The sequence below is a fragment of the Mesoplodon bidens genome (genome assembly GCF_964165515.1).
Source record: "Mesoplodon bidens genome assembly, chromosome: 16".
Classification (NCBI taxonomy): Eukaryota; Metazoa; Chordata; class Mammalia; order Artiodactyla; family Ziphiidae; genus Mesoplodon; species Mesoplodon bidens.
The window spans coordinates 70,033,441-70,060,608 of record NC_138173.1 but is presented as its reverse complement, the minus strand read 5'-3'; the positions used below and the strand labels follow the sequence as shown (position 1 = coordinate 70,060,608).

Here is a 27,168-nt window from a genome sequence, read left to right as displayed (position 1 = left end):
TCATGTGATCCCAGCAACAGCCCTATACGGATTATCATCCCCACTTTATAGATGGAGGCTCAGAGTGGGTAAGTACTTTGTTCAAGGTCTTGGGACTAAAAGCAGCAGAGCCAGGGTTATAAAGCTTGCACTGTCTCTCCCCTCCCCTGTCCTACCTATGGCTGGAAACAACGAGAACTCAGCCCATCACACCCTTATTTTCCACGCCACTCGGGGTGGCTTATGGGTGATGACTCGTAAACAAAATCTTCGCGAGGGTGTCCAGGACAGAGAGAGGAAAGGCAGGGAGAGTCTGGCTTCTCCTGTGTCCGAGTGCCGAATGGGCAAGAATCGCACAGGACGGCTCGCAAAGGTCCCTTGTCATGGCCCTCGTTATGTCTGCAGCCTGGAAAAGCCACACAGCCCAGAACCCACCCTCGGTCACTTTGATGTGCATTTACAGCTGTCCCACACTCTGCTTTATACAGAGCGCTCACTCAATCTCATTTCAATACGCTCACCCACCCGAGGAAGTAGGAAGAACCAATACTATTTAAAAAGAAAATACATTACTTGTTTAATCACTCTTTGGTACATTCCCTACTTCATTCCAAAAAGAAATTGGGGTATACTCAGGAAAGGGTGTCAAAGAAGTTTAGTAAGCTGCTGGTACCAGGTGAAGGAGGTTAGGAAGCCAGATTTCCTGAACCCCAAGATGCTGTGGCTTTCCCATGATGCCATGCTGCCTTGATGGCGGGCAGGGGTCCTGTGAAATTCATGCCATCTCCCCACTGCCTATCACTCCACCAGGCTCTCTGGATAGTCCAAGTTTGCCAATTCCCAGAGTCCCCTATTAATTCCAGGAGAGGGAATGATGGGTGAGTTTTACGGGCTTTTTACACTTCTCAGAATATTCTAACTTTTCTCCAATGAATCTGTTACTTTTAATTAGAAAGAATTTTAATTACATTTAGAAGATCAGTTCCATACTAAAACATAACCTGACTCTTGTCAAGAGGAAAGCAGCCACAGTCACTGATCGGTGGATGAGTGACAAGGCCAAGACCATGGAAGAACACTTGCAGGGGAGATAAGAGGAAGACCCCCGAGGGCGGGAGAGGCCGTCCTGACCAAGAGGAGTGGTCCCAAGAACAAGCCTTGTATCATCACATCACAGGTCTGCCGAAGTGGCAATCTCCTTCACACCCTGGAAAAAAGCTAACGTGCATTGTCCTACAGCCATCGGTGTCACCTCAGTTTAGTTAAAGGCAGAACAGCAACTTTTGCAATCTTTAAAGCAAAAAGAGCAGCACAAAAGTCTATGGTAGAAAATACAGCTGAACAAAACAAAGCAAATTAAAATTACTTACTGTCCTCTCAATCAGGGAGCATGACTTAAATACCGTTATCCTCCTAGCATGTATCTTCCGTGTGTGTGTGTGTTGTAAGTAGGAAACAAGTTAAATCATACTGATTTTTTTTTTTTTTTGCGGTACGTGGGCCTCTCACTGTTGTGGCCTCTCCCGTTGCGGAGCACAGGCTCAGCGGCCATGGCTCACGGGCCCAGCCACTCTGCGGCATGTGGGATCCTCCCGGACCGGGGCACGAACCCGCGTCCCCTGCCTCGGCAGGCGGACTCTCAACCACTGTGCCACCAGGGAAGCCCTAGATAGTACTTTAAGCCATGTTTCTTTGTCTCTATAGCTAACTTTTTAAAAATGGTTTTAATGAGCTATAACTCACATACCAGACAGTTCACTCACTTAAAGCATACAATTCAATGGTTTTTAGTTATATTCACAGAGTTGTGCAACCATCACCATAATCTAATTTTAGAATATTTTCATCATCCCACAAAGAAATCCTGTACCCACTAGGAGTCAGTCCCCATTCCCCACCCTCACTCCCAGCCCCTGGAAACCACTAATGTACTTCCTCATTCTGAACATGTCATATAAATGGAATCACACAATACCGTGGCCTTTTGTGTCTGGCTGCTTTTTCACTTCATCCACGTTATAGCATGGAAGCATCAGTACTTCATTCTTTTTGGTTGCTGAATAATTCTCCACTGCCTAGATATACGAGTATTTTGTGTACCTATTTATCAGCTGATGGACATTCGGTTGTTTCTACTTTTTGGTGATTATAAGCAATGCTGCTGTGAGCATTCGTGTTTAATTTTGTGTCTGTGGATATATGTCTTCATTTCTCTTGGTTGTATTCCTAGGAGTATGTATGTGTGTATGCTGGGTCATATAGTAACTCTATATTTAACCCTTTGAGAAGGTGCCAACATGTTTTCTAAAGCAGCTGCGCCACTTTCTATTCCCACAAGCAATGTACGAGTGTTCTGATCTCTCCACATCCTCACCAACGCTTTGTCTTTTTTATTATTATAGAAATTTTAGTGGGTATGAAGTGGTATCTCATCATGGTTTTAATTTGCATTTCCCTAATGTCTATGATGTTGAGTATCTTTTCATGTGCTTATGGGCCATTTGTGTATCTTCTTTGGGGAAACATCTATTCAGATCCTTTGCCCATTTTTAAATTGGGATAATTTGTCTTTTTGTTACTGAGTTATTAGTGTTCATTGTATATTCTGGATACAAGTCCCTTATCAGATATATGATTTGTAAGCATTTTCTCCCATTCTGTGGGTTGTCTTTTCACTTTCTTGATGGTATTTTTTGCAACACAGAAGTTTTTAGTTTTGGTGAGATCCAATGCATTTATTTTTTTCTTTGCTGTTTTTGCTTTTGGGGTCATATATAAGAAACCACTGCTTAACCCAAGGTTCAGGAGTCCTGCCTAGCATTCTAACTAGACATATTTTTAAAACATTTTTTATAACGTGCTGCCAAAATGTCTTACAAAAAGGCATTATTATTTGCAAACTTAACCCACCAACCAACCATGTCTACACATGGAAGAAAGAGGAGGAGATGCCAGAAGGTAGTGGGTGCCTGCTGTGTTCCACGCCCTTTACATCATCTTCTAAACCTCGGAACTGGGGAGAGAAGGCTGTGTCCCTTCTATGAAAGAGGGACAAAGCCTCAGACAGGATAAATGACTTGCCCCAAATCAGTCTGTTTGTCTCCAAAGCAGCTGCACCATCTGGCCTCCCTATGCCAAAGGGAATAGGGACCAGGCAACTACCTGCTCTCAGCCTCCCTTCTCCTGACATCTTTGGCAAATGGTACTCTCCACGGGACCTGGCTACAGATTGCTCCCTTTACCTGGATGCGCTGTGTGGAGGCCTTGCCCAGGCATCCGCTGAGGGGAGCCATCCTGGGTCGGGGAGCCTCCTGCGCACTTGCTCGGCCTTGGCTTGGCCCCTTTAGAACAGAGCTTGCTCTCCTGTCATGTTTCTCCTCCAGGCTCTTGGAGACTTGACAAAATGCCTTTTTCCATCTGTCACAAACATTACATCCAACGGCCTCAGTCACCTTCTGGCTGTCAGAAACCATTTAAACTCTTGGCACTTGAAAAGCACTGCTTTCCCAGGCAAAGGTATCACCCTTTAAAAGTGACACCTGAGTGATAGCCAAGGCGATGGCTGCCCCCTTATTTCAAAGGGAATCGAAAAGGCGGCTCCGGAGCCTTTCTCCCTGTTCTCAACAAGCAATTCATGCATACATGGTGGGCAGGCGTCGCTTTTTAAAAATAATATCAAAACGATAACTTGTAAAAGTGCCTAGATGTTTCTTTCCAGTCATGTATTCCTGTGGCTTTGTCTCAGGGACCAGCTGGCCCAGCATAATGCCTAGGGCAGCTGGGACTGTGTGGGAGAGAGGGCAAGGCCTGGCCGTGGAGAATGTCAGCCTAGGCTTTCCCACATTCTTATTCTTTGTCTTTGAACAAATCAGTCACCCCTTTAAGCCTCAGTCCCCTCAACGATACAGCACACGCCTCACAGCCTTGTTGCAAGAGGTGTGGGAAGCACAGTGTGTGAGGACCTGAACGCGGGGCCTGCGGCAGAGCACACGCTTCACTGGCTTCCGTTCCTTCTCTCCCTCTTAGGTCTGTGGGTCCCACAGGAGGAATGCCAGCCCTTTGCTGACTAATTCTACACTGTCGTGCTCTTAAAAGTTTTGAAAAGCAAAACCAGTGTAGAGAAGTGGTAAGAACACGGGCTTAGAAATCAGGAAGACTTGCATTTGCGCCTCTGCTCTGGCCCTTAGTGGCCTGGTCGTGTTCACCGTGATGCATCAACGAACTGCACCAAATCAGTTAAGTTCACCAAATCCATTTTGTAAAGGTGGGATTTTATTCATCCCTCTTTGTTTTGTCGTGTGGCTTGGTGACATCAGGATACATGAATAAGTGGTACTGATGGCAGCTCTGGGGGTTAGCCAGCCCTTGCCCAGGGCTGCACTTGCACATCTAATTTCAAGGTGGAAAGATGGAGGGTGAGAGGCGCTGCCTGGATTCCCAGCCCAGAAGAAGCTGGCCTAGAACCGAAGCCTGGCCACTCTGCCCCACGGGAGACACTGAGCTGCTTGTTTTCCCTGTAAGTTTGACTCCACAGTCAGCTGTGGTACGTGAACTTCCCCACCGAATATGAGCAGCTAGAAGACAGTAGAGCCCAGCCCAGACATCTAGGAGTGCAAAAGCCATGTCTGATTGCTAGTTTCCTCCCCGTCACCCCCGATTGCCTCCCTCTCTCCATCTCCCCCTCCTTTGCTTTCTTCCTGCTCCTTTCCCTCCTGGAGTAAATGGCCCCAATCAGCTCCTGACCCATAGAAAGGGCTCCCTGTGCCTGCCCTGGAGAAGCGCAGTGTGTGTGGAAGTTCTGAGATTCTGGCAGGTGCGGATGGTCTTGTGTGTGCAGGAGGGGAACTGGCTGGGGGATAGGGTGTCCCCTCAGGGGACAGTAGCAGCAGGAGGGGTGACCTGGGCTGCATGGACATGACTGGTGGTGACTCTGGGTGGAGCAAGCAGAGCAGAGAGGAGGGGTGTGGCCGGCGTGGGTGTGACATCCCTGGAGAGGTCAGCTGAGGAGGGGGCACCTCGGCAAGAGGCTGCGCTGGGAGGAAGGGCACTGGCCCAAGAGGGCCTTCCTGGGTGCCACGAGCAAAGGCGTGGGGGAGGGGACTGCCCCAGGGAGCTCAGTTACAGGGTGCTGGGCTCAGGTTCCAGGATAGGAGTCCCTGTGCTGGCCACAGAGGTGGGGAGGAGGCCTGGAGGGAGGGGCCGCACCAGAAGTGGACGGTCCAGGGTTCCCATAACGTCCAGACCACAGAGGCCACCGTGGACTTGCTCTTTGAGGTTGCAGAGGGCAAACTGTCTGCACAACCAGCTGAAGTGAAACCCGCGACCCGGGCCTGTCCTGGCGGCTGTGCCTTCGGGCCTGAGCCTCACACCCCAACCCTCCCACACTTGGCTTTGTGTGTTCAGATGGGCCTGGCATTTTCCACTGCCCACTTCCTTATTTTGTATTAGCTCTAGCTGGGTGTGAAGTCTGAGCCCAGCGCCCGCCCTGTAAACGAGGGAAGCCCCGGGGCCCATCATTCCGGCAGACCCGCTCCCCAAACCTTCCCGTGTGGACAATCCCAGGGGACTCTGGCTAAGGTGCTGATGCATTACTATGAACTAAATAGGTACCCTCCTGAATCCTTGCCCCAGCTGAGCTCCCGGAGTCCATGTCACATCATTTGTAACCCCCTCCCCTTCAAATATGTCAGGGAACACAAGTATAAATTATTATACAGTGGAGAAAAAAGAATGGGCAGAGCATGGGCTTTGGGATTAGAGAAATCTTACTGAGTCCTGAGCTGACAACTCGGTAAGTGGCTTTACTCCCTGGGTCTCAGTTTCCCCACCTGTAAAATGGGTATATAATAGTGTCTCAAGGTACGGCATCGAGAGCACGGGCCGTATGTCAATTATTAGCCCAGGTTCAAGTCCAGCATCCCCCACCTACCAGCTGTGTGTCCTCAGGAAAGCTATTTACACTCCCCGTGTCTCAGTTCCTCAAATCTAAGATGGGGGTAAGAAGGATATTTACCTCACTTGCTTGTTGAGATGAGCTGGTGACATAAAAGGTAATGTGCTTACATGTGTTAGGTTTCTAATAAACAGTAGTCGTCATTAAACTCAGAATTGATATTTCAAAGAGTTCTTGCAAAAATTAAATGAAATGACAGGTTTGAAAAATACTTTATAACCTGGAGAGCACTGTCAGAGATCAGTTATTATCATTTATAACATTACTGCTACTCAAACTAAAATTTAAAAAAAGAGTGAAATTTTCTCCAGTCTAAAGAAGGCTTTGGGGTTGAAATTCTGTTTTGGCCACAAGGATATTTTAAGCGGCTGAGCTGGTCTGTCCTTTCCTTTCCCTCCTTGGCGGCCTGGTGATGCTGGGTGTAATTAGCTGTGGCTCAGCTGAGGCTCCGTAAAGGCTGCCTGACAATTTCACACCCATCCAGTGGCTTATAAATGGATGACACCATTCTAAATTACATCAAGGCCAGTTTTGAGCTTGTTCTTTAGAGGACAACCACAGAATCTCGTCACGCGTGAAAAGCCTATCTCGCAGAAGTGTTAAGGCATCATAGAACGAGCGAGTTAGAAGTTAGAAAGGGGACTTTAATAAAAGCCACAACCATCCTGTGATAGATCGTAACCTCCTTTTGTGCTGTTAACGCACATTTCGAGGTGTTTGGGCGAGCTTAATGGCTATTCTTGTTTATGAGATGAAAATACAGGGGCAAAGCAGTTAAGAGGTCTGACTCTGGTCATGCTGGGAAGCTCGTCACAGAGGCCTGATCTCTAAATGTCTGTCCAGCTGTTTCTACCAGCCCAGGGACACAGCCTGCTCTGCTGCTAGAAGCTAGTCCGCTATCAGGAGAATTCCAGGGGCATTTTTGAGCACCTCTTGTATGCCAGATGCTGCAGGGAATCTGAAGGTGATTAAAACCCTCAGAAAGTTTGTCATCTCCAGGGAGGGGAGTTTTTCTGTTTTTTTACTCCCTCTGTCCCGCCCGGCAATCCTCCCTCCCTGCCCTTCCTGACTCCTAGTAAATGCTTGACGGCCACTCTGGCCATGCAAGGTGCTCGTGCTAGGTGCCAAGCACCGACAAAACAGGTAGGCTCCTTGCCTTCATGGAACTTAACGGTTCTGGAAGTCAGACCAACATGGAGGTGGGAAAGGGAGATGTTAGGGAGACCCTTGAAGAAATTCCCTCCATGGGGCCTGATATCGCCGGATGCCACTATGCGCCACCTCTTCTTTCTCTTGGGGAGACTGTCTCTTGTCTTTGTTCTAAGTGGAATTCACAAGGATCTCTGTGCCCTTCCCAGAAGACTGACTATATATTTGCCCCAAGGGAAGACAGCTCACAATGTTTCCAAATTCCTTGTTAAGAATGCTCTGCGTTTAGAAATGATGCCTTGTCTCCTCCTTTATGCTTCTACTAGAGTCTTGGTCTCGCAAATAGGGTGCACGAGACAATCCATTGGAGCACAGGAGGAAAATTCTAACATAGTTACTTATAAATATCACTTAAGTAGCCTTATCCTTTTAAAACATTTTTTTTTTTTAGGAAATTCCCTGGCGGTCCAGTGGTTAGAGCTCTGCGCTTCCACTGCAGGGGACACGGGTTGGATCCCTGGTTGGGGAACTAAGATCCTGCAGACAGATGGCACCACATCTTCCATCCCTCCTCCCCACCAATGTCACGGGGCAGGAGCCAGCCTGGGGAATAGGGCATTGGGACAGCTGAAGAACATCACCTTAGGACAGAGGACATGAGCTGGGGGCACAGGGCTTGATCCCACCTTCTGCACGGGGTAAAGGGAACATGAGCCCTTCCTCCAGGCTCTGAGTCCCTAAGAGGAAAGGATCAAGCCCTGGCTGGCCTGGACTGGAGACTCATCCCTGGTTCTGGCAGATCCTAAAATGAGGGGAACTATAGAAGTAAATTCAGAGGCAAAGCCATCAGAGCCTGCCAGGCAGTAGGAGAAAGGGGAAGGTCACTGAGATGGCAGGTTGGAGCCATGAGGACCGGGGAGGAATCCACACAGATGCCAAGTGCAATGCAGGGAGGGTGGGTGGAAGGCTGGGGCGGGTCTGGGCTGAGACTGAGCTGATCTGAGGAGGCTCAACTCTTCAGCCTGTCCCAGGAGCATTTGAGAGTGAAGAGGAGGTCACAGGGGGCAGCATGACTGCTGAGTGGCAGATGCTGAAGTCACTTCCACCTCCAGACAAGATGCAACTTGTCATCCCGTAACAAGAAAAAACGGGAAGGCACAAACGGAACGTCCTGGCCAGCACCAGCAAGAGTGTAGCCTTCGGTGGACTCTGCTTGTGTTCACGGGTGAGCTGAGCATCACCCGTCCACTGAGCCTTGGGCCCACTGCAACATTCTGAACCATTTCCTTTGGTTTCCTTCGCCCTGGACGCCCCACAGCGCTGCCCTGTCATTGTGGTCCGTCCCTGACCTCCTGGGTGACAGGGCATGTGTCCCAGTCATCCTTGTGCCCCCAGAGCTTAGCCTCATGACTCGCGTTAGTTAGGCTGATATTTACGTAATACAGTATTCATTTAAATAAATAAACACCTGTTAGACCTAGAAAACAAAAGAGTTGCATCTTAGTGCGTCTGGAGGAAGTTAATGAGGAAAGCAAAGTTACAGCGTTGTGAAGGCTGAAACCGGGTTCCCGCTCGGAGAGCCTCCCCGGCTCTGGGAACCCACTGTCCCTGAGGGGGACACAATGGGGTCGGGTTGAGCAACAACAGAAGAGAACGGCTCTGGTGAATCGGCAGCATTTATGCAACTCCTCACAGCAGAAATGCCCGGCGCAAACAGAGCTTCTGCTTCTCTTTTCCCCAAAACATTGTCAGCTCCAAGAGGTCTGCCAGGGAAGCACGGAGATTCTGATGATGTACGTCAGGTCCCACTCTAGCTGGAGAATTCAGCTCACCCACACGGACCACTTACACTACTTTGGAGATGGTTCCAGAAACATGACCAACTCCCACTTCTAGAGAAACAATAGGGTCTGAGGTCTCCCAGATGATTTTCAAGGTTAGCTCATTGTCCCCCCCAGAGGTGAAGAGCCAATATTCACAGTGTACATGCTTTTGTTCAGAAGGCAGATGCATCACCTCCATCTGTCTGTACACTTGATGGTATGGGTCATCTGTGGGGGCAGGCGGGGTGCTGGGCTCACGGCCATGTGTTAGACCTGTCCCTGCCCTCCCCAGCTTATACTTCACTTTGAAAGGAAAGGGGGGAGGCGTGCATATCCCGTGCCCCACCTCGTGCCTTGCCCTACGCTAGGTAATTTACACACATCCTCCCACGGACTCTCACAATCTAGGAAAGAAGTAGGATTATAGTAACACCATTTTGGCTCACAGAGAGATTCAGAAACCTTGGCAAGGTCACTGAGCTCCCAATACTGTGAACCGCTCTCTTTTTTGACTCCAATATGCGTGTGTCCTATTTCTGCGGGGCAGGTAAAACTCCAAGGGGTGTTGCAAGGAGGGGGCGATCCCTTTGGGTTGGGGGAGGTCTGGGAACTCATAAGGACGAGGTGAGCTCTGGGCTGGGCCTGGCAGGAGGGAGGACCCCTCACCCAGGGCAGGGCAGGGCAGCAGCAAAGTACATGGTGAAGAGGTAGGAGCCCTGGCTGCAGTGCAGAGGGGCGCAGGAGGTCCCTGCAGGGAACGGGGCGTGGAGGCCTTGAGTGGGGACTCACGGGAGGAGTGGGGAGGACAAACCGTGATGAATGTTGGAAAGGGACGGAGCTGGCCCTGTGGGACGGAGCTGGTCCTGTGGGACGGAGCTGGCCCTGTGGGGCGCAGAAGTCTTCAGCAGGTACTTGAGGAGGATGCAGACAGGCGCTAAGTCTCATTCAGGCGTACAGGGCTGGGACGGAGTGACAGAAGCATGGGGACATGAGAGGACCAGGTGGGAGCCAGCAAAACAGTGACAGCAAGCTCACCTCCTGGGGCTAGACCTCATCAGATGGGGGACCCAGAGCAAGTAAGTTAAACCTGAGGAGCCTCGGTTTCTCTGGGTGAAGTCTAGACATAGAGAGCCACTGGAAAGAAGAAAGAGGGGCCACAGCAAGAGCCGAGCTCCTTTCCTGGCACCCCCCCAATATGAGATCCCTTTCCGTGCTTTCTGCTCCTTGAACACTGTGAGAACTTGTAACCCCAAACCTTTGCACATGCCCTTGGCTTTGCCTGATGACTCCTCCCCTTGATCTTCATGATGGTGGCACTCTGGGATCTTTCCAGAATTCTCTTCCAAGATGAGCCTTCTCCTTGCTGTCCCCACTCTCTCAGCCACCTTCTATGCCATTACCTGTTCATTTCTCTAACTCAGCACCGAGAGCAGCACCTAGCACATAGCAGGTGTTCAGCAAATGGTTGTTGAATAAATGACTGAAGGAGTGAATAAGTCAGTACTTATCCAGCCATAGGAGGTGCACGAACTTGGCTCTCAGAGAACCCAGTAGCTTGCATGGGATCTTGAAGCTCGTATGTTTTAATCCCTTTGAAGAGGAGAATCCCATCGACAGTTTTACTTGTACTTGCACCAAGTACAAGTCTCATGTCCGACACATGCTTATTGAACTCCCCTACTGAGTGAACTAACTTACACTTGACTCTCCCCGTTGACAGGGCGTTTACTAGTACTTGAGGTCGCCTTTTTCATCTTCTATCCTTTCCAACATTTATGTAGAAAGAAGGAAATATGCTTTCGAGTAGGACTGGTAAGCTGCTAACACTGGACCAAGCTGTAAACTGTGGGGCTTAAGCATTGCCTCCCCCGCCGTGTGACGCTGAGTCACCTTTACCTCCTGGAGCCTGGAGCCCCTCTGAGACCTGACGCTGGAGAAGTGGGCTTGGTCCTGCTTGGGTTAGGAGACCTGAGGACCCCCAGGTGGGGAGGTTACACCCAGCCTCCGAAAATATTAAGTGTGTAAATCTGGTTGCTTACAAAGTGGAACATTTCATTTCAATAAGGTGATGACTGCACATAAGTACGAGGAAATTAACTGAGCAAATCTCAACTCACGGGGGCATCTTGCTAACCTGCCTGTGGCCACTAGCCTGGGTCCTAACAGCGAATTAACTCGCAAAGCCCTCCAGAAATCAGGTGCTTTTACACTTATGGACCTGGGTGTCTCCATGTGCTCTAAAGTGTGGCCGCCGGACACAGCGTGGTCATCCAGCCAGGGCTGACCCCAGACTTATCCTTAAGGACCTTGGCGGGGGCATCCCCTGCTAAGGGTCGGCTCTGACCTTCGTACCGTCCCGCTGCTTGGCCCGCAGCCCAGGGTTCTTGGCAGCACAGCTGACAGCTTCAAGAACATCTTCTCACACATGTTCTGTTTTGGCGCGGTCACCCCGGGGGTGCCAGGGAGGTAGAGAAACACCAGGGCCAGGGCAAGTCAGCAACAGACCCAGGCTACCCAGTCACCCCCTGGACATGGGCACAGTGGCTCCCGCCACCCGGGCTCCCGCGGCTCCAAATTCTGGGCTTCTCCTTCTGCAGCAGCTTCTCCTGGGTGTGGACTGCTGCCTTTGATAGAGACCGCTCTCTGGTCCGTGCCTGCCTGCTGTCAGCCTCCGCCATCAGACTCGAAGCCTCCTTAAGCCCCGCTGTGCCTTTCCCCTACCCTCCAGAGTCTGCATCGGCCTCTAAGCCCCTAGCTTGTGCCAAGGCCGGCTCCTTTTCCCCCCGTGGGTCTCAGCCAATGGCACAGAGGGCCCATCCCCCATCCCGGTCCCCTCTATCACACTGGCCATGTCATTTCCTTGTAGAGTCACCGGAATTGACAGTTGCTATAGTTCAGTCCTTATCCCCTGGCTCCCCGGAGGAGGTAATAAGCTCAGTGAGGGTGGGGCTTTTGTGCACGGCTGAACTCCAGTGCCTGGAAAACTTCATTGAATAAATGATTGAATGAGGGAATGAATTCAGAGTCTTACTCACAATAGATTCTCAATAAATATTTTTTGAAAAGTCGCCGAAAGCTCATGACTTGTGGCTCACGGGCCCAGCCGCTCCGCGGCATATGGGATCTTCCCGGACCAGGGCACGAACCCGCGTCCCCTGAATCGGCAGGCGGACTCTCAACCACTGCGCCACCAGGGAAGCCCAAGCTCATGACTTTTAATCTAAACCTTTTTTCCTCCTCTGTGTGAATTCTGGGGGAAAACAACTCCACTTCTGCCCCGCCCCCCCCCCCCCCCCCCCCCCCCCCGCACACCCGCTCTTCCCCTTCGAGGCGAATCGTCAGTTTAGTCTTTGCACCAAGTGCCCTGTGCAGAGCAGGGGCTTTTACGAGTTGTCTAAGGAATCATCTCTCTAGTGCAGAGTTTCTGCTAAATCTAGAAGCAGCCCTGGTGTTTTTTTTTTTGTTGTTGTTGTTGTTGTTGTTGTTGTTTTGCTTTATGCAGACCTCTCACTGTTGTGGCCTCTCCCGTTGCGGAGCACAGGCTCCGGACGCGCAGGCTCAGCGGCCATGACTCAAGGGCCCAGCCGCTCTGCGGCACGTGGGATCCTCCAGGACCGGAGCAAGAACCCGTGTCCCCTGCATCGGCAGGCGGACTCTCAACCACTGCGCCACCAGGGAAGCCCCGCCCTGGTGTTTTTAATTCATCTTCGAGAACAACACGGAGAGAGGTTTCTAAATGACTGCTCCCGTTGTCCGTATTGGCCCTGCTGGGTTGGGGCCGTGACACTGGCCTTGGCTCTGCTTGGGGACCAGCTGTGTGATTCTGGGCAAGTCCCTGGATGTTCTGTCTTCTCTGTGAAGCACGGGTTGGGCCAGGGCTCTCAGAGGGAACTGATCTGGCATTCCTAGCTCATGCAGGCAACTCCAGGCGGGCCACCTGGAGTCGGCATCCTGGCAGCTTCCATCTCTGCCACCAACAGAGATTCCTGCTTGAGATTCACATGCTATGAACAGGGAGCTGTATACTATCATTTAAAAATTATTAGACCCATCAAAAGAGTTGAAATAGTACAGTGCACCTATGCCTTTCACCTAGATTGACAAAGTATGACATTTTGCCACATTTGCTTTCTCATTTCTCAAAGACATTTCTCATTCTCTTTCTCTTTGCATGCGTGTGTGTGTGTTTTCTTTTTAATGAACCATTTGAAAGTTAAAGACACCATACCTCTTGACCTCTAAATACTCAGAAGTTAACACTTTCTTCATATAACTATAATGTCATTCTCACACCCAGGACAATTACCATCGACACAAGTGACCTAACATGCCGTATATATTTGAATATCGCCCACCTCCATCCCAATGTTTTTCTAGTCCTTCTCCCTTGATCCAGGATCCAGTCAAGCATCACACATTCAGTTACCCTGTTTTCTTAGTCAACCTGAAGCAGAAACCTGGAGAAGCTGATTATTTTTCATAACCTTTCTAGTTTCTTCTGGTTGTAGCACAGCTGAGGGGTGGTATGCCTCCCCGGGAAGGCTGGTGGGTTGCTCCTTTCTGTAAAGGGTCTTTGATGCCCACTATTTCAAGCCTCTGCCAATTAAAAACTCATCTACAGCGGAGCCAGGGCCAGAGGCTTTGCTCCAGGGTCCACTGGGCAGTGACATCAATAAACTGAGAAAAGAGAAGCTGCAGCTCTGAACTACAGCCTCCTTGGACCCAGTGAGCTTTGGGGACCGTGAGAGCAGCCTCTTGGCCTCCTCTGCCTTTTAATTAGAGACAAAACATTCCAGTGTCTGAAAGCCAAGCGTGGCCCAGACATTTAGAATCAAGCTGCCCATATTCCCAAGTGCTTTGTAAAACAAAATGAACAATGCTGCTATCTGCCCTGTCCTTACAGAGAGAAGTCTGCTCAGTGCCGTTGCTGAAAACAGGAACCTGCCTTCCGCGAGCCTTTCTTGTTTCTAGCAGAGGAAGTTGCAACTGGTTTAGTAACTGTGCTTCTTGACAGCATGGGCTCCTCAGCACCCGCGCGAGGCTCACTGCCGCCGCAGCAGCAGCTGATGGAGAGGCGGTGATGGTGCTCCCGGCGGGTCTTCTTCAGCTACTCCCAGGGGAGACCATGCCCAGCTGTTGAAGGTATCTGGGGATGGCATGGGGAGGCTGGGGCGGGGGAGGCTTCAGGACCCCAGAGACACACAGCTGGTAGCAGGTGGGCTTTCTGGAGACAGATGTGCTCTGGGAGGACAGGCAGAACCTGGTCCCAAGTGAGGCTCAGCACCTAACACGGTGGCTGGCGCGTCGTGGCTGCCCAGTGATGGGGAACCGTACGGCAGGAAGGGCTGGGAGAGCTGGGATGGGCACGCTCCTGCCAGGGAAGATTTTCCAGCCACAGAACATCCTAGCACATAGCAGGCTTCTTACCGAGGACACTCCTGCTCGCTATTAGACTTTTTAGCAGTGTGACCTTGGGCGAGACATTTGAACCTCTCCAGGCCTTCATTCTCTCCTCTGTGAGGTGGGAATAATGGTACCAACTCACATAGGTATCGAGCAGATTAAATGAGCTGACATATGCAAAGTGCCCAAGCCAGTTTCAGACACATAGTAGGTGCTCAATAAATGCTATCAGTGTGGAGTCATGATGTCTAAAGGTACATGGACATCACAATAGTGCTTCTAGGAGTTTGGGAGTGTGGATCTTCTGTGGGAAGATGCCAACGAGAACGGATGATGATAAGCAACAGGAATCCAAGTAGGTGGGCTGTGTACAGGGCAGGCGCGGTATTAAAAGAAAGGCAAACATGCGAGGCATATAAAATCTGAAAACAAAATGTGAGGATTAGAAGAGATTTGGGAGAACTAGAATCCCCTCAGGAATGTGGCACACTCCACATCTTTTAGGTTCTTAGATGTCCAGAGAGCCTGGTGCCAGGGAGATGACCTGGCTTTTGGCCTCAGACTGTCCTGAATTGGGGTCATGCATGCAGGGTGAAGGGAAGGGGTCTGCCGAGCTGAGCGGCAGGGCAGGGGTGTTGCAGGAAAGGCTTTTCTCCTGCCCTCCTCAGCACAATCCTGTAAGAGTACGATGATTATTTGCTTTGGACAAATGAGAAAATGAGGCTCAGAGAGGTTATGAATCTTGGTGATTCATCCAAGTCACACAGCTGGTGAGAGCCTCTGAGGGCTCCAAGGGCTGAGGTGGGGAAGGGGGAGCCTTACCGCAGTGAGAGCAGCTGCGGGAAGGACAGAAGTGTGTCTTTAAAGCAGTGCTCCTGTCTTAGGAGAAGTAACACCCCATAGTTGCAAATCATTTTTCTGTAGTTTGCTATGAGGTGCCGTAAACTGGGGCTGTGGTCCTTTTAAAACTGGGGAGGTAAGGCCAAATCGAAGTTCTGGCAAATCTGGTGCAGTCTATAGTCTCCAGTTGGAAAAATTCTATTTAAGAGTGTTTAACATGTTCTGACAAACATAATAGTAATAATATTAAAAACTGATTGCAAGGCAGAAATAGAGACACAGATGTAGAGAATAAATGTATGGACACCAAGGGGGCAAAGCGGGGCAGGGGTGGTGGTGGGATGAACTGGGAGGTTGGGATTGACATGGATACACTGATGTGTATAAAATAGATAACTAAGGAGAACCTGCTGTATAAAAAATAAATAAACTTCAAGAAAAATAGTAATTAAAAAAAACAAAAACGATGGAACAGACAGACTGAAAGCTATTTAGACTCCTGCGTCTTAAACAGATCTAGAATCAGGGAAGTAGCACCAGGGAAACCCATTGTTTTAATCAGCTACACCTGGGCCAACGTTCTGGGTCGGCCACCAGTGAACTAACTGAGTGACTCTGGGCAAGTTACTTTGCTTCTCTGAGGGTTAGTTTTTTCCTCGTAAAAAGACCAGCTTCCGTGTGTTAGTAAGAAGTTTAAATTATATACAGTACGTAGGAGATGCTAAATACTAAATAGCAGCTATTAATATCATTCCTGACCCAGACAATTAAAGTACCCCAAGTTACTTGTATATCCCTAGGCAGCAAACAGTAGCAGACTGTGTTAAATATCATGGGTCAAACTGCACAGCTGACGACCTGGACATTCCTTCTTGATTTTTCTGAATGCTTATTTCTAAGTGTTCCTCCATCTCATGTAAGTGAAACAGACATGGGATGGGTAGGTTTGTATTGCACTGAAATCATTTTCCTATTACAGAAAAAATTTCCCCACGCTGAGCTTCGAGTGCTGGCGATGTATTTCCAAGGGGAGTGGATCTTTCTTAAAGACTTAGAAATGATTCATTTCAATAAACCCCAATCAGCTTCCTGCATTAATAGATGCTGCTGGGTTTTAATTTTTCATTTGACATTCAGCAAGAATTTATTTCCCCCAGCTCTGAGAGAAGCTGGAGCTTAAAATTCTCATTAAAATTTTCCAGCATGTGAGGCTAGAGCATTTGGTTCTTGTCAGCCAACCTGAGGGCCCTGTAAGCACATTTATCCATCCATCTGTCCACCGGTCCATCCATCTCTCCTTCCCTTAATGAATATGCATTGAGGCTGTACTGTGTGACTGACTTCCTCCCTCTCTTTCCTCCCCAAGAGTTCCAAAGGAAATAAGTACACTGGGTCCGAACCACTTCCTCCTGAGAACCACGAAGGGAGGGGTCTCATTTCATTACGGTAACTTGAGCTACAGACAGAAACTGTGTGGCCTCAAAGTTGCTCACTTTTGTTGTCAAACAGCTTTGCAAAGTCACACTTCCCTCCTTGGCACCATCCAGGCAGCTGGGACCATGGCCGGGGGTGCTCAGGGTTGGGGAGGGGGGAGGGAAGGTGGGGAGACTCAAGGAGCTTCAGAAGAAAGTGGGAATCGTCCTCCCGATTTTGCTCAGGGGGAAAGGGCCACCTTGAGAGGGTCAGGCTGCCCCTGAAAGCACAGCCCCGCCTGCCTGCACTGTGCTGGGTACTTTGTAGATGGTAATTTTATCCACTCGACTGAATTCAGTGAGCGCTTACTATGTGCCAGGTACCTGCTAGGTAATGATTTTTCACTGAGCAATATAATAGACATGGGATCGTGTTCTCAGGGAGTTTATAACCTGGGGTTGTTAAAGAAACAAATACGTAATGATGAACTGTGGCGTGAGCCACAAAGGGGACCGAGCCCAGGACAGAGAGCAGAGGGGAACCAGTCGTCACTGAAGTCTTTAAATTTAGTTCTCACGTTAACCCTGGCAGGTGGCCGCACTCCTTCTCAAAGTATAGATGTGCCATCTCCCCTACTCTTCCAGACCTCCACACCCTCCAAGTCACATGGACAATCAGCTAAAAAATTACATCCTCTGAACAGACAGAACTTCTAAGCACCCAGAATGTCAGGACCCACTTCCCAATATGCTACTTTATCAATATGCCTATTGGTCCATCTACTGAACATCTATGATGTACCTGACCCTCTAGCACACAAGAGAAGTGCCGTGATCTTGTCATAAAAAGGGGTTGAGGGCTTCCCTGGTGGCGCAGTGGTTGAGAGTCCGCCTGCCGATGCAGGGCATGCGGGTTCGTGCCCCGGTCCAGGAAGATCCCACATGGCGCGGAGCGGCTGGGCCCGTGAGCCATGGCCGCTGAGCCTCCGCGTCCGGAGCCTGTGCTCTGCAACGGGAGAGGCCACAACAGTGAGAGGCCCGCGTACCGCAAAAAAAAAAAAAAAAACAAAAAAAAAACAAAGGGGGTCGATTCAGCTTTATGTAACCCTCCGTCCATTTCTTTATGTTTCAGAGCAGAGTACTTAAGAGCCGGGCTCTGGAACCAGACGCCTGGGTTCAAACCCTGCCTTCTCTTTTACCAGCTTGGTGATAAACTCGGACAAGTGATGTAAACTCTCTGGCCTCGGTTTCCTCAATCATACAAGAGGCATAATGACAGTGGCGTGTCTCTCCCAGGCACAGTGTCTCCTCAGTTTTCATCTATTCCTTTAATTTCCTTATGGAACATCTACTGTGTTCCAGCTCTGAGTGAAAACAGACTTCTGTCTTCACGGCACTTACAGTCATTCATCAGACAATCACAGAAATGAGTGTCAGAATCATAATCTACTTCAGGGGCAATGCAGGTGAAGCCAAAGAGATAACGATGGAATGGTGAGCTGAAAAAGAGTAGCTCGGGGGTCCTCACCCGGGCACCTGTGTGTTTCGACAAGTGATTCACGCGGGGTTCAGCACATGCAGATGCCGTTAGGAGGCAAGATATCAATTTCCATCTTGCTCCATAAGCTTATGAGCCTTGCTGGTGGATCGTGTGTATGACCAAAAAGCAAAACTAAGTCTTGCTGGGAAAAGCGATGTAATACAGGAATCACTAACTTCACGATCCCTGGACTCACGTGTCCAGATGCCCTCCTCTTTCTAAGGAGTCCTGCATTTCCCAAGCATCCAGATTTAAAATGAAAGGAAAAGCCTATTTCATATTCACTGTTGTCCTATTCTGTCCAATTGTGTATCTGTGATCTAACATCAAAATAATTGTCTTTCCGACTGTTTTCTCATTGCCAAGGATTATGATGTCAGCTTATAGGTTATGAGGGTATCCAGGACCTGGCCTGGGGCCTGAACCTCATTTGTACCCTTTTTTGTCAGATGTGTTCAGTGTCCAACAGGCTCACAGACTGGAGGTACCGTATCCCACCAGCCCTGGGTATTGGCTGTGGCGGGGAGGCTCTGAGTATGAAAAGCTGATCTAGAAAAAAAGAAATGGGGAAATTAGAAATTTTGCTTTCAATGACGTATTAAAGCCATGTCAGGAATGACTGTATTGCCCACCTCTCCGCGTTGGACACCACTTCACATGGATCCCGTAGGTTTGGGGAGAAGGCACTTGCTTGTAGCACAGTTATTGTCAGCAGAGAGTTGAGCCGCAGAGAACCCCCCGCCCCTGCCCCACAATGTGCTCGTTTTGTAACACCTACTCTCTAATTCTTACTCGTGAAAAATCCAGCAAGGCAGATGTGGTTATGCTCGTTTTTTAAATAGAAACAAACAAAAAACAGTGGAAAGAAGTTTAGTGACTTCCTAAGAGGTGAAACTGAGATTTGCCCCAGCACCAAGAGGTCCCAAATCTGGCTTCTTCCTACGACATCCTAAAATGACCATAAAAAGTTTTCTAGGATGCATCCACCCTGGTCTTAGGGTAAAGCCAAGCCTCCCTTTTATCCTGAGGGTATATGAGATCCCCTTCCGGACACCCAAGGGTGGAAGGGGCCAGAACACGGGCTCATGGACACGTGGGTCAGTGCTGACAAATGGGCAATGGCTCTCTGTGGTGGACAGAGTGCTGGACAGGGGGTCATAGCACTTATCCAAACTTACTGAGTGACCTTGAGCAGAGGGCTTGCCCTCTCTGAGCCTTTTCTTTGTAATGTGAGGGCACTGAACTTCTCTGTTTCAATTTGTGCTTTATGATATCCTAGGATCAGGGAGTCCTATCAGGAGAAATAAAGGGGCAAGAGTGCTGAGCCCCCAGCCTCCAACCGGCAGCTTGCTTTTATCTATTTTTCATATTGAGTTTCTGGGGCAACTTTGTTAAAACAGGTTTCAACCAGCAGACTGTATCGCAGCCTCCTTCTCCGTGGAGCGGCAGGAGAAGAAGATGGGCCTGGGGGGCAGGGAGGACAGGCCTGTGGCTGCACCTGCCCGGAGAGGAGAGCAGGGAACGATGTGGGTCACAGGGGTGGTGCACCTGCCGAGCGAGGTCAGGATGTGGTGGGGTGCCCCCCGGAAATCTTGCGAGATCCTTGGCAGGGGAGCCAACCGATGCTAAGGCCCTGTCCCAGCTCTTATTGCCCCTGGTGCGGAGTGGCAGACCACAGGCAGCCCTGAGCAAGTCCCAAGTCAGTTGGGCGGATACCCACTACCACTCACGGGGCACGGGGCAGGGGGTGGGGGGCACGGTAGTTGAGGCAAAAGGGCTGTGAGCCATTGTCTAGCCCAACTCTTTCCCCATCATATTTGAGAAGCCGAGGCCCAAGGAGGGGAAGAACTGCTCAAGCTCACACGGTGACTTAGCTGGCCACCCAGTACCCCAAGGGATCCAGCATGGGTAAATCTGTAGCTATCCCATCTTACCAAACTTATCTCTGCTTAAATATGACCTTAATTTAGTCCTCAAAATAACCCCTCAGGGCATGTATTAATATCTCAGATGTCTGCATTTGGAAATCGAGGCTCAGAGAAGTGTAATAACTTGCCAAAGGACACACAGCCAGTAGGCCAGGGAGCTGGCATCTGAACTCAGGGTTGCCTGCTTTGAAAACCCTGTTTGCAAGGCACCCTCGTTCTTCTCTAGTTCTGCTTCTGATTATAAAAGCAATTCAGGCACATGGGAGAAAAATTGGGACATTTTAGAAAGGAGTAAAGAAGAAATCGAGAAATTCACCTATAAAATCACTACTCAGAGAAAGCCCTTGGAAACATCTTGGCAATAATTTCCTTTAATATTTTTCTACATATATGCATATGCATGTTAAAGTTTTATAAAATTGAGATAGTATGAGCATGACTAGTTTTGTTTGTTTGTTTTGGGTTCTTTTTTTCCCCCATAGCATTAATAGTTCTTTAAAACAATGCTTTGAAAGGCTGGAAAACATTCCACACGATTCACTCCTGCCCTCCTGACCATGCCAGGCCACCTAACAGTGGCCATGACAGCTGAACCTGAGCAGGCCTTAACTGGCTTCTCTCTCCTGTCCCTCCTGCCCCGCCCGCCCTTCCCAGCCAGATCCCCAGCCCTGGGCTTCCAAACATTGCCACCTGACATCCAAGAGACCCCTCGGAACCTCTGCGTCCCCTGGACTGAAGTTTCACCCCAAAGTTTATGGTCCCCGAAGCTTGCTTTGATGACCTTTCAAAATCACTTTCCATTGAGTTCTTGGGCTGGACCAGGGGGCAGAGAAACAGGACAGTATTTCATGGTGGTTGAGAGCAGGGGTTTTGGAGTCAGGCAGACCTGGTTTAAAACTCATTTGTCCTCTTCCTGATCGTATAACCTTGGACACTTTACTTAACTTATGTTGCCTATAGAGCAGGGCTGCTGTGAGCCACCCAGGGGACGAAGGCTGTAAAATGCCGAGCCAGGTGCCTGGCAGAGGAAGGGCTGACCACCTAAGGTGGTGGCAGTGGCTCTGACATGACTGCTGCTGTGGCGGGTTGGATGTGACGGGTGATGAGGGTCCCCACTCGGGCCATCTGCTCCCACACCTTAGAAGCAGGTCACGTGGGTGGGCTTCCCGCTGTCACACTCTGTGGAAGAAATACCTAGGGCCAAAGGGAGGGTTCCATCCCTAAGTAGGTGTTCACATTCCAACTGTCCCCAAGGTTTCCCAACTGTCCCAGACCTGCCTTCCCTTGGTTGGGGCTCCTCGAGCTGTCGCCCCCTTGTCACATGATGAAGGGGTTCAGGTTACTTCCTTTCCCACAGCGAGGCTGGCTTTTAGAAGTGCAAAGTGGATAAGAGGCACAGAGCTGTCCTGGGATGCCGCCCTGGGAGTGGAAGGCTCTGAGAAGTCTGAGCCCCTGTGTCCACACGAAAACGCAGAGCACACGACAAAAGGATCCCTGATCTGGTCAAACAGAAACCATCTGGAGACGGCACAGCCCACATCCCTGTGACCTCTCCACGCCAGGTGTCCGCTCAAAGGGTGGCCAGCCATTTATTGAACAGAGTCCCTCGGGGACCTGGCTTCCAGTGGAGACGGCAGCATGGCCCTGGGAAAAGGACGTGGGCTCTGAAGCCAGGAGGGGAAGGTAGGCCCCTGCATCTCTGGTCTCCGGGGCTCCAGCCCCAGGTGTGTGGGCAGGGCAGCTAACTGGCTGACCCCTACACAGAGAAGGTGAGCTGGGAAACTCTGCCTCCTGGGATGCTGGGAAGATAAAAGGCAGTGGCATCTGCTAATTGCCCACCAAGAGGTGGGCAGACAGCACACCTGAACTGCCTGGCCTGGACCTTGAGGGGTGTAAAGACAAGGCTTGGATTCTGTCTAATGGGACTTCATAAGAAAGTGACAGTGGGTCTTTTCTCTTAGTAATAATTTTCAAAAGGTCACTGAGTCTTGCTTGCTAGAATTGAAAGGGATTCAGTGGCTCTCTCTTTGGAGATCACCTTTTCCACTCATCTCATTTTTAAGAAGAGTAAACTGGGGCCCAAGGTCATGCAGAGAAAAAGAAGCGTTGATCCAAAGACTGGGGGAAAAAGAAGAGGCGAAGGCCAGAGTCAATCCTCTGACATCACAAAGAAAAGGGAGAAGGAAAGCAAGACTGTTCAGAGCCGATGTCAATTAACTCATTTCTCTTTGGCTCTCTCCTTATTGTTTCTAGAAGCAATTGTCTCTCATACCCTCTCTCCCACCTCCAGCCACTGCATAAAACTGTCACAGATTAAATCAGATTGTTCAGCCATTTCATTAGGGAGACCCCAGCTCTCAGTCTCTGGAGGCACTTTCGCTCTTCTCAAATCAAAGCCTCTTTCAGATGAGTTCACTCCTACTTGGAGTCGATAGGAAGCCAGCGAGCAGACCTCTAAGGGGCAGCTGGACTGATGAGCTTTTCTGAAAAGCACGGGCAGGATACAGTGCTTGCAGCCCAGCCCAGCCCCTGCTCACAGCTTGCGCCCACCTGCCAGACAGAAACAGGGAGAGGACCGAGAACCTGGGCTCCCAGCCTCCACTCCACTTTCTCATCTCGAGACCGTGGGTATGTTTCTTTCCTCGGATGGACCTCAGTTTTCCCATCTGTAAAACGCAATGTTCAAGTCTTTTGTTTTGTTTTGTTTTTCTGTATTGGATTCCCTTAACTCCTCCAAATAGCACACAAATGCCTTAGAAGAATTATAAAGTGTTGGACAGAGAGGTGAAGTTAGAATTCACTTGGATAGATAACAAAGTCTCTCCCCACGACTTTTCTGGAGTTGTTCATGTAGAGACGAGTGTTGGACATGATGGCTCGAGGTTGTCGCTTGGACGTGGCTCGGGGAGAAGACGGAGTAGGCGGACGGCTAAGACACGCTGCAGAGAAGGGGCCTGGGCTGCCTGCGGGGGTGGGAGCTCACCTGCCTATGGGTGCTCGGTCGGGGGTGAAAGGCACAAGCCCTGGGGTCTAGCCGATCGTGGAGGCCAAGCGTCAGGCTGCAGGGAGCAGAGTGGCGTTGTTCTAGGAGTCAGGGGACGGGGGTGTGAGGACCCTTGGGAGAGTGAGGGGCGAGGCCAGCACCCATTTCAGAGTCATCTCCGCACTGGAGGCCTGCCAGGGCCTCTCCTCCACCTGTCCCGAGAGCTTTCTCTAGAGGCCTGAAGGCCTTGGTGATGACAGAGAGGGAGGCTGAGGGACTGGGGAGACTGTGGGCTCTAGGAAGGTACTGGGAGCAGGACGGAGGCAGCAAGTGCCTCTCGAGCATCTGTGCATCCCATGTGGGGCGCTGGTCCCCCAGGCAGTCTGCTTGCTTCGCTCCTTCCCTGGACCAACCTCAGGTGGGGCCCCAGAGGCGGTGGCCTTCCCTGTCCTCTGGGTGGGACCCCGTGGGCCGCCTTCCTCCGGGCACTGGCTCAGGGTCCTGCACAGGAGACGCTGAACTGCAGGGAATGAGGCTGCCAGTCCCTCCGCTGGTGTGGTTTCCCCAGCACTTTTTTGGAGCACATTTCTGGGAGTCCCTACACCAGACCAGGGACGGGCCAGGGACAAAGAAAACTTGTCCTTGCCCCTTGGAGCCAGGGGGATGCTGCTAAAACATGCCCTGCCTGCAGGAAGGGCCCTGGCTTTGCATCAGGAGGGGCCTCACCCTTAAACTATCCCCACTGTGTCCAGTGACAAAGACCAACAGGATGAGAAGACAGGGCTCCTCACTGAGCATGTGGCCCATTCCAGCCACACGTTCTGCGGTGCGTTATGAGTTTACAGTTTTTGCAAGTCTTGCCATTATCTTGGGAACAGCACAATGACACTACAGTCTCTTAGCTTGAGTTGTAAGTGATAAACTGTCCATGGAAGTAGTTAAAATAGATTAACTTTCAAAGAACACTCACTCTGGTTTTCCTTGTTTCATAATATACCAGGTATCCCCTCCCCCCAGTTAGGAAGTGGTACAGACCTCCCTCAGCCTCTGAAAGGCCTTGCTCTGAGAGCATTCATCTTTCCAGTATCTGAAACTATAATGCATAAAGGAAGGATGTAAGGCCAGGCTGGGGGTTGGACTAGCTGACTTTGGGACCCTTTCAAACTCATAAGGCATTGATCTTAAACTGGAGACAAACGATGGGGTGGAATGCAAGTTTCCCAGTGGGCTGGACACCAGCTGGGGGATTCTGCCCCATCAACTGTCTTTGTCCCCAGGAGATAGGAATAGCTCTGTCTAAGGATGTGGCCTTCTTCTCTGTGCCTCAAGCAGCCTGGGAGGACACATCTATGCTGGAATCATTTAAGTCCCTTTCCAAAATACTTGTACGAAGACCCAGAATTCAAGATTTTCTCACTATGGACTATCAGAAAACACACAGTAAATGGCAATAACCTACAAGGATTTTATGCTGGGTCATGTTCTAAGTGTTTCACAGGCTTTATCTTTTAACGTTGCAGCCACAACCCAATGTTGTTTTATTATTATTCCCTGAAACAGTCAGGAAAAGGTCGAGAACTTGCCCGAGGTCACCTAGCTTGCAGGTGCAGAGCCAGAATTTGAATATTATGGAACAAACCGGAGACTTAGCATCAGCCATTCAAATCCCAGCTCTCGGGTTACATGCTGTGTGACCTTGGGCAAAATCCTTACCTTCTCTGAGACTCAGTTTTCCTTTCTGCAAAATGGGGTTAGGGATGCAGAGATTCTATGATAATCAAAAGTAATAGCAGGTGTCAAAGTGCTGTAGCAGCACGGGAAGCAGGCGGCCAACAAACTGTATTGTCAGGGTTTTTCACTTGTCACCGTTGCTTAGAGCATGTTGAGAAACTCCAATAGAAGAGAGAAAGTGGAAACAGAAAGTACCCTCTTCTCACCCCCTTTTGGTTGTGGAGCCACATACCTCCTGAGTTTTAAGAGCTCCGAATGCCAGGACCCTGAGAGTTGAGGGTCAGGGCTCAGCAGAGCCGGGGCGGGGGGATCTGAAAGGCACTCAGTCTCTCACACAAACACGGCCGGCTGCTTGCTGTCAGCCGTGCGGAGGAATGGAAGCTTTCTCCACCGACAGCACTTGCTAGCAACTTCCCTCTCTGTGGTTTTCCTCTGTCATTCCCTTGATAAAAGAAGCAGAGCTGCACAAATGTAACCAACTTTCACGAATCTCATCTTCACATAAAAACACCCGCCTTTCAAGAAGTGAGCTGCCTGAAAAGATGCAGGATGTACTCTAAACTGGGTCATTCTCCACCCAGAGGGCTCGTGGCTCACTCTCCGTGTGGATCCCCTGAGCCATTGGCTTCGAGTGGCATCGACAGCCCGGGGAGAGAGAAAAATGGGAAACAGCATGCGATCTACCCCGGCGCCTCCTGAGAGGCCTCTGCCTAGCCCAGAGGGTAAGTCTGGCTTCTTTGGTGAAGATGGGGCAATGCGGGTGCTGAGAGCTGTTAAAACAGGGCAGTGGGTACTTTGGGCTTCGTTATACTTGTCTCTCTCGCTTTGTTTGTGTTAACATGTTTGTAATTAAATGTTAAAAAAAGATCCACAATGGTGTCCCGGAAGGATGCCGAATCACTGGCACTTCGCGATGGAACTTCAAAGCAGCTGGTTCGATCCTTTTATTTTTTTAAATAAATTTATTTATTTATTTTTGGCTGCATTGGGTCCTCGTTGCTGTGTGCGGGCTTCTCATTGTGGTGGCCTCTCCTGTTGCGGAGCATGGGCCCCAGGCGCACGGGCCTCAGCAGCTGTGGCTCACAGGCTCCAGAGCACAGGCTCGGCAGCCGTGGCGCACGGGCCCAGCTGCTCCGTGGCATGTGGGATCCTCCCGGAGAAGGGATCGAACCCGTGTCCCCTGTGTTGGCAGACAGATTCTTAACCACTGTGCTACCAGGGAAGCTCCGACCCTTTTATTTTATAGGTGGTGAAACTGAGGTCCACAAAGCAAATGTAATTTGTATATTAGCTATTGGTAGAGTCAGATTTCCAACCCAGGTGGGTCTGGTTCTGAAACCTAGGCTCTTTTGTACCATAGCCTGCCAGCTGTGATATAATATTATGATGGGTGTATAATACCATTATGAGTATATGATACTATCATGGGTATATAATATTATCATGGGTATATAATGTTATCAAAGCTCTGCTGGAGTGTTTTCAGTGTAACTTTGTGAAGCTAGCCACTAGCCCTAGGAAATCTTCCTGAAAATAAAGGAACCCTTGTGTCCACTGGTAGGATCACAGGGGACAGGCATTCTAGGGGGAGGGCACAGTGTGATGGGTTAACTGAGGCTGACAGGAATCAGCTTTTCCCAGAGATGCCAGGCTGAGCCAGACCCCCGAGGCTACAGAGTCTCGTTCAGGGATGGCCCGAGAGCTGGGAGGGGACATCCGTAATGATGATTTAGGCATGTAACATAATGCAAGCATTTATGATGTTAGAGATTATAAATTAGAAATTCAAACAATACAAATTAAAAAATAGGAATTTAATTATTAAAATTTCCTTGTAGCTCATATAAGGCTGAGAGCAAAGCCATCGAGCTCCAGGTTCAGGGGTGCTGGTGGCCACCAACACCCTCACCTTTATTTCCTAGCAGGACAGTGTGGGTGCACCTGTGGGTCCTTGAGGAGTTAGGAAGGGGATGGTCAGGAGGGTGGGTGACCCATCAGTGTCCCCAGGGTGAGTCATGGGGGATTAGGGACACTTGGGCCTCCCGCCTTACATCACAGCACTTGGGGCCTGGTCCCTCCCTCCTAACGGGGGTGACCCCACCTGGTTCTACTATATCCCCTGCAGCACTGAACTGGGTCGCGTTCACACGCACAGACGCCCAGCATGGTGTGTGTGGAGCACAGCTCCCCAGGAGCGGAGCGGGGATGGAGCCAGGTGCCATGACGCTACCTGCCACTCACTCTGTGACTTCTGGGGCCCCTTCAAAAAGGAGCCGCCTTCTCACTTTTTCCAAAGTGGAGACCCCCAACTATGCACAGTCTCATGACTCCTCAGATGTCCCCAGGTGACCATGCAGAGACCTTCCTGCTGTGTCCCCGGCTCAAGTAAATTGCGGGGCGATTCTAGCAACCCTCCTTCCCCGCTCC

General features: G+C 50.1%; 2 protein-coding genes across 3 annotated transcripts in view; one reads left to right on the top strand and one right to left on the bottom strand.

Annotated features, from left to right (window-relative positions):
• The window catches only part of TG (thyroglobulin), a gene marked incomplete at its 5' end in the record, with an annotated part of 239,511 nt that overhangs the window by 43,965 nt on the left and 168,378 nt on the right, over positions 1-27,168 (bottom strand). The window lies entirely within an intron of this gene.
• Positions 13,831-27,168, top strand: part of SLA (Src like adaptor) — a 34,343-nt gene continuing 21,005 nt past the window's right edge. Inside the window, exons 1-2 of one of the 2 annotated variants that reach the window (XM_081258082.1) lie at positions 13,831-14,046; positions 25,323-25,463. In XM_081258082.1, coding sequence (XP_081114208.1) covers positions 25,403-25,463 — 61 coding nt within the window. In that variant the 5' untranslated portion in view covers positions 13,831-14,046; positions 25,323-25,402. Of the gene's footprint in view, positions 14,047-24,362; positions 25,464-27,168 lie in introns of those variants that run through there. The other variant, XM_081258081.1, reaches the window with a different exon arrangement.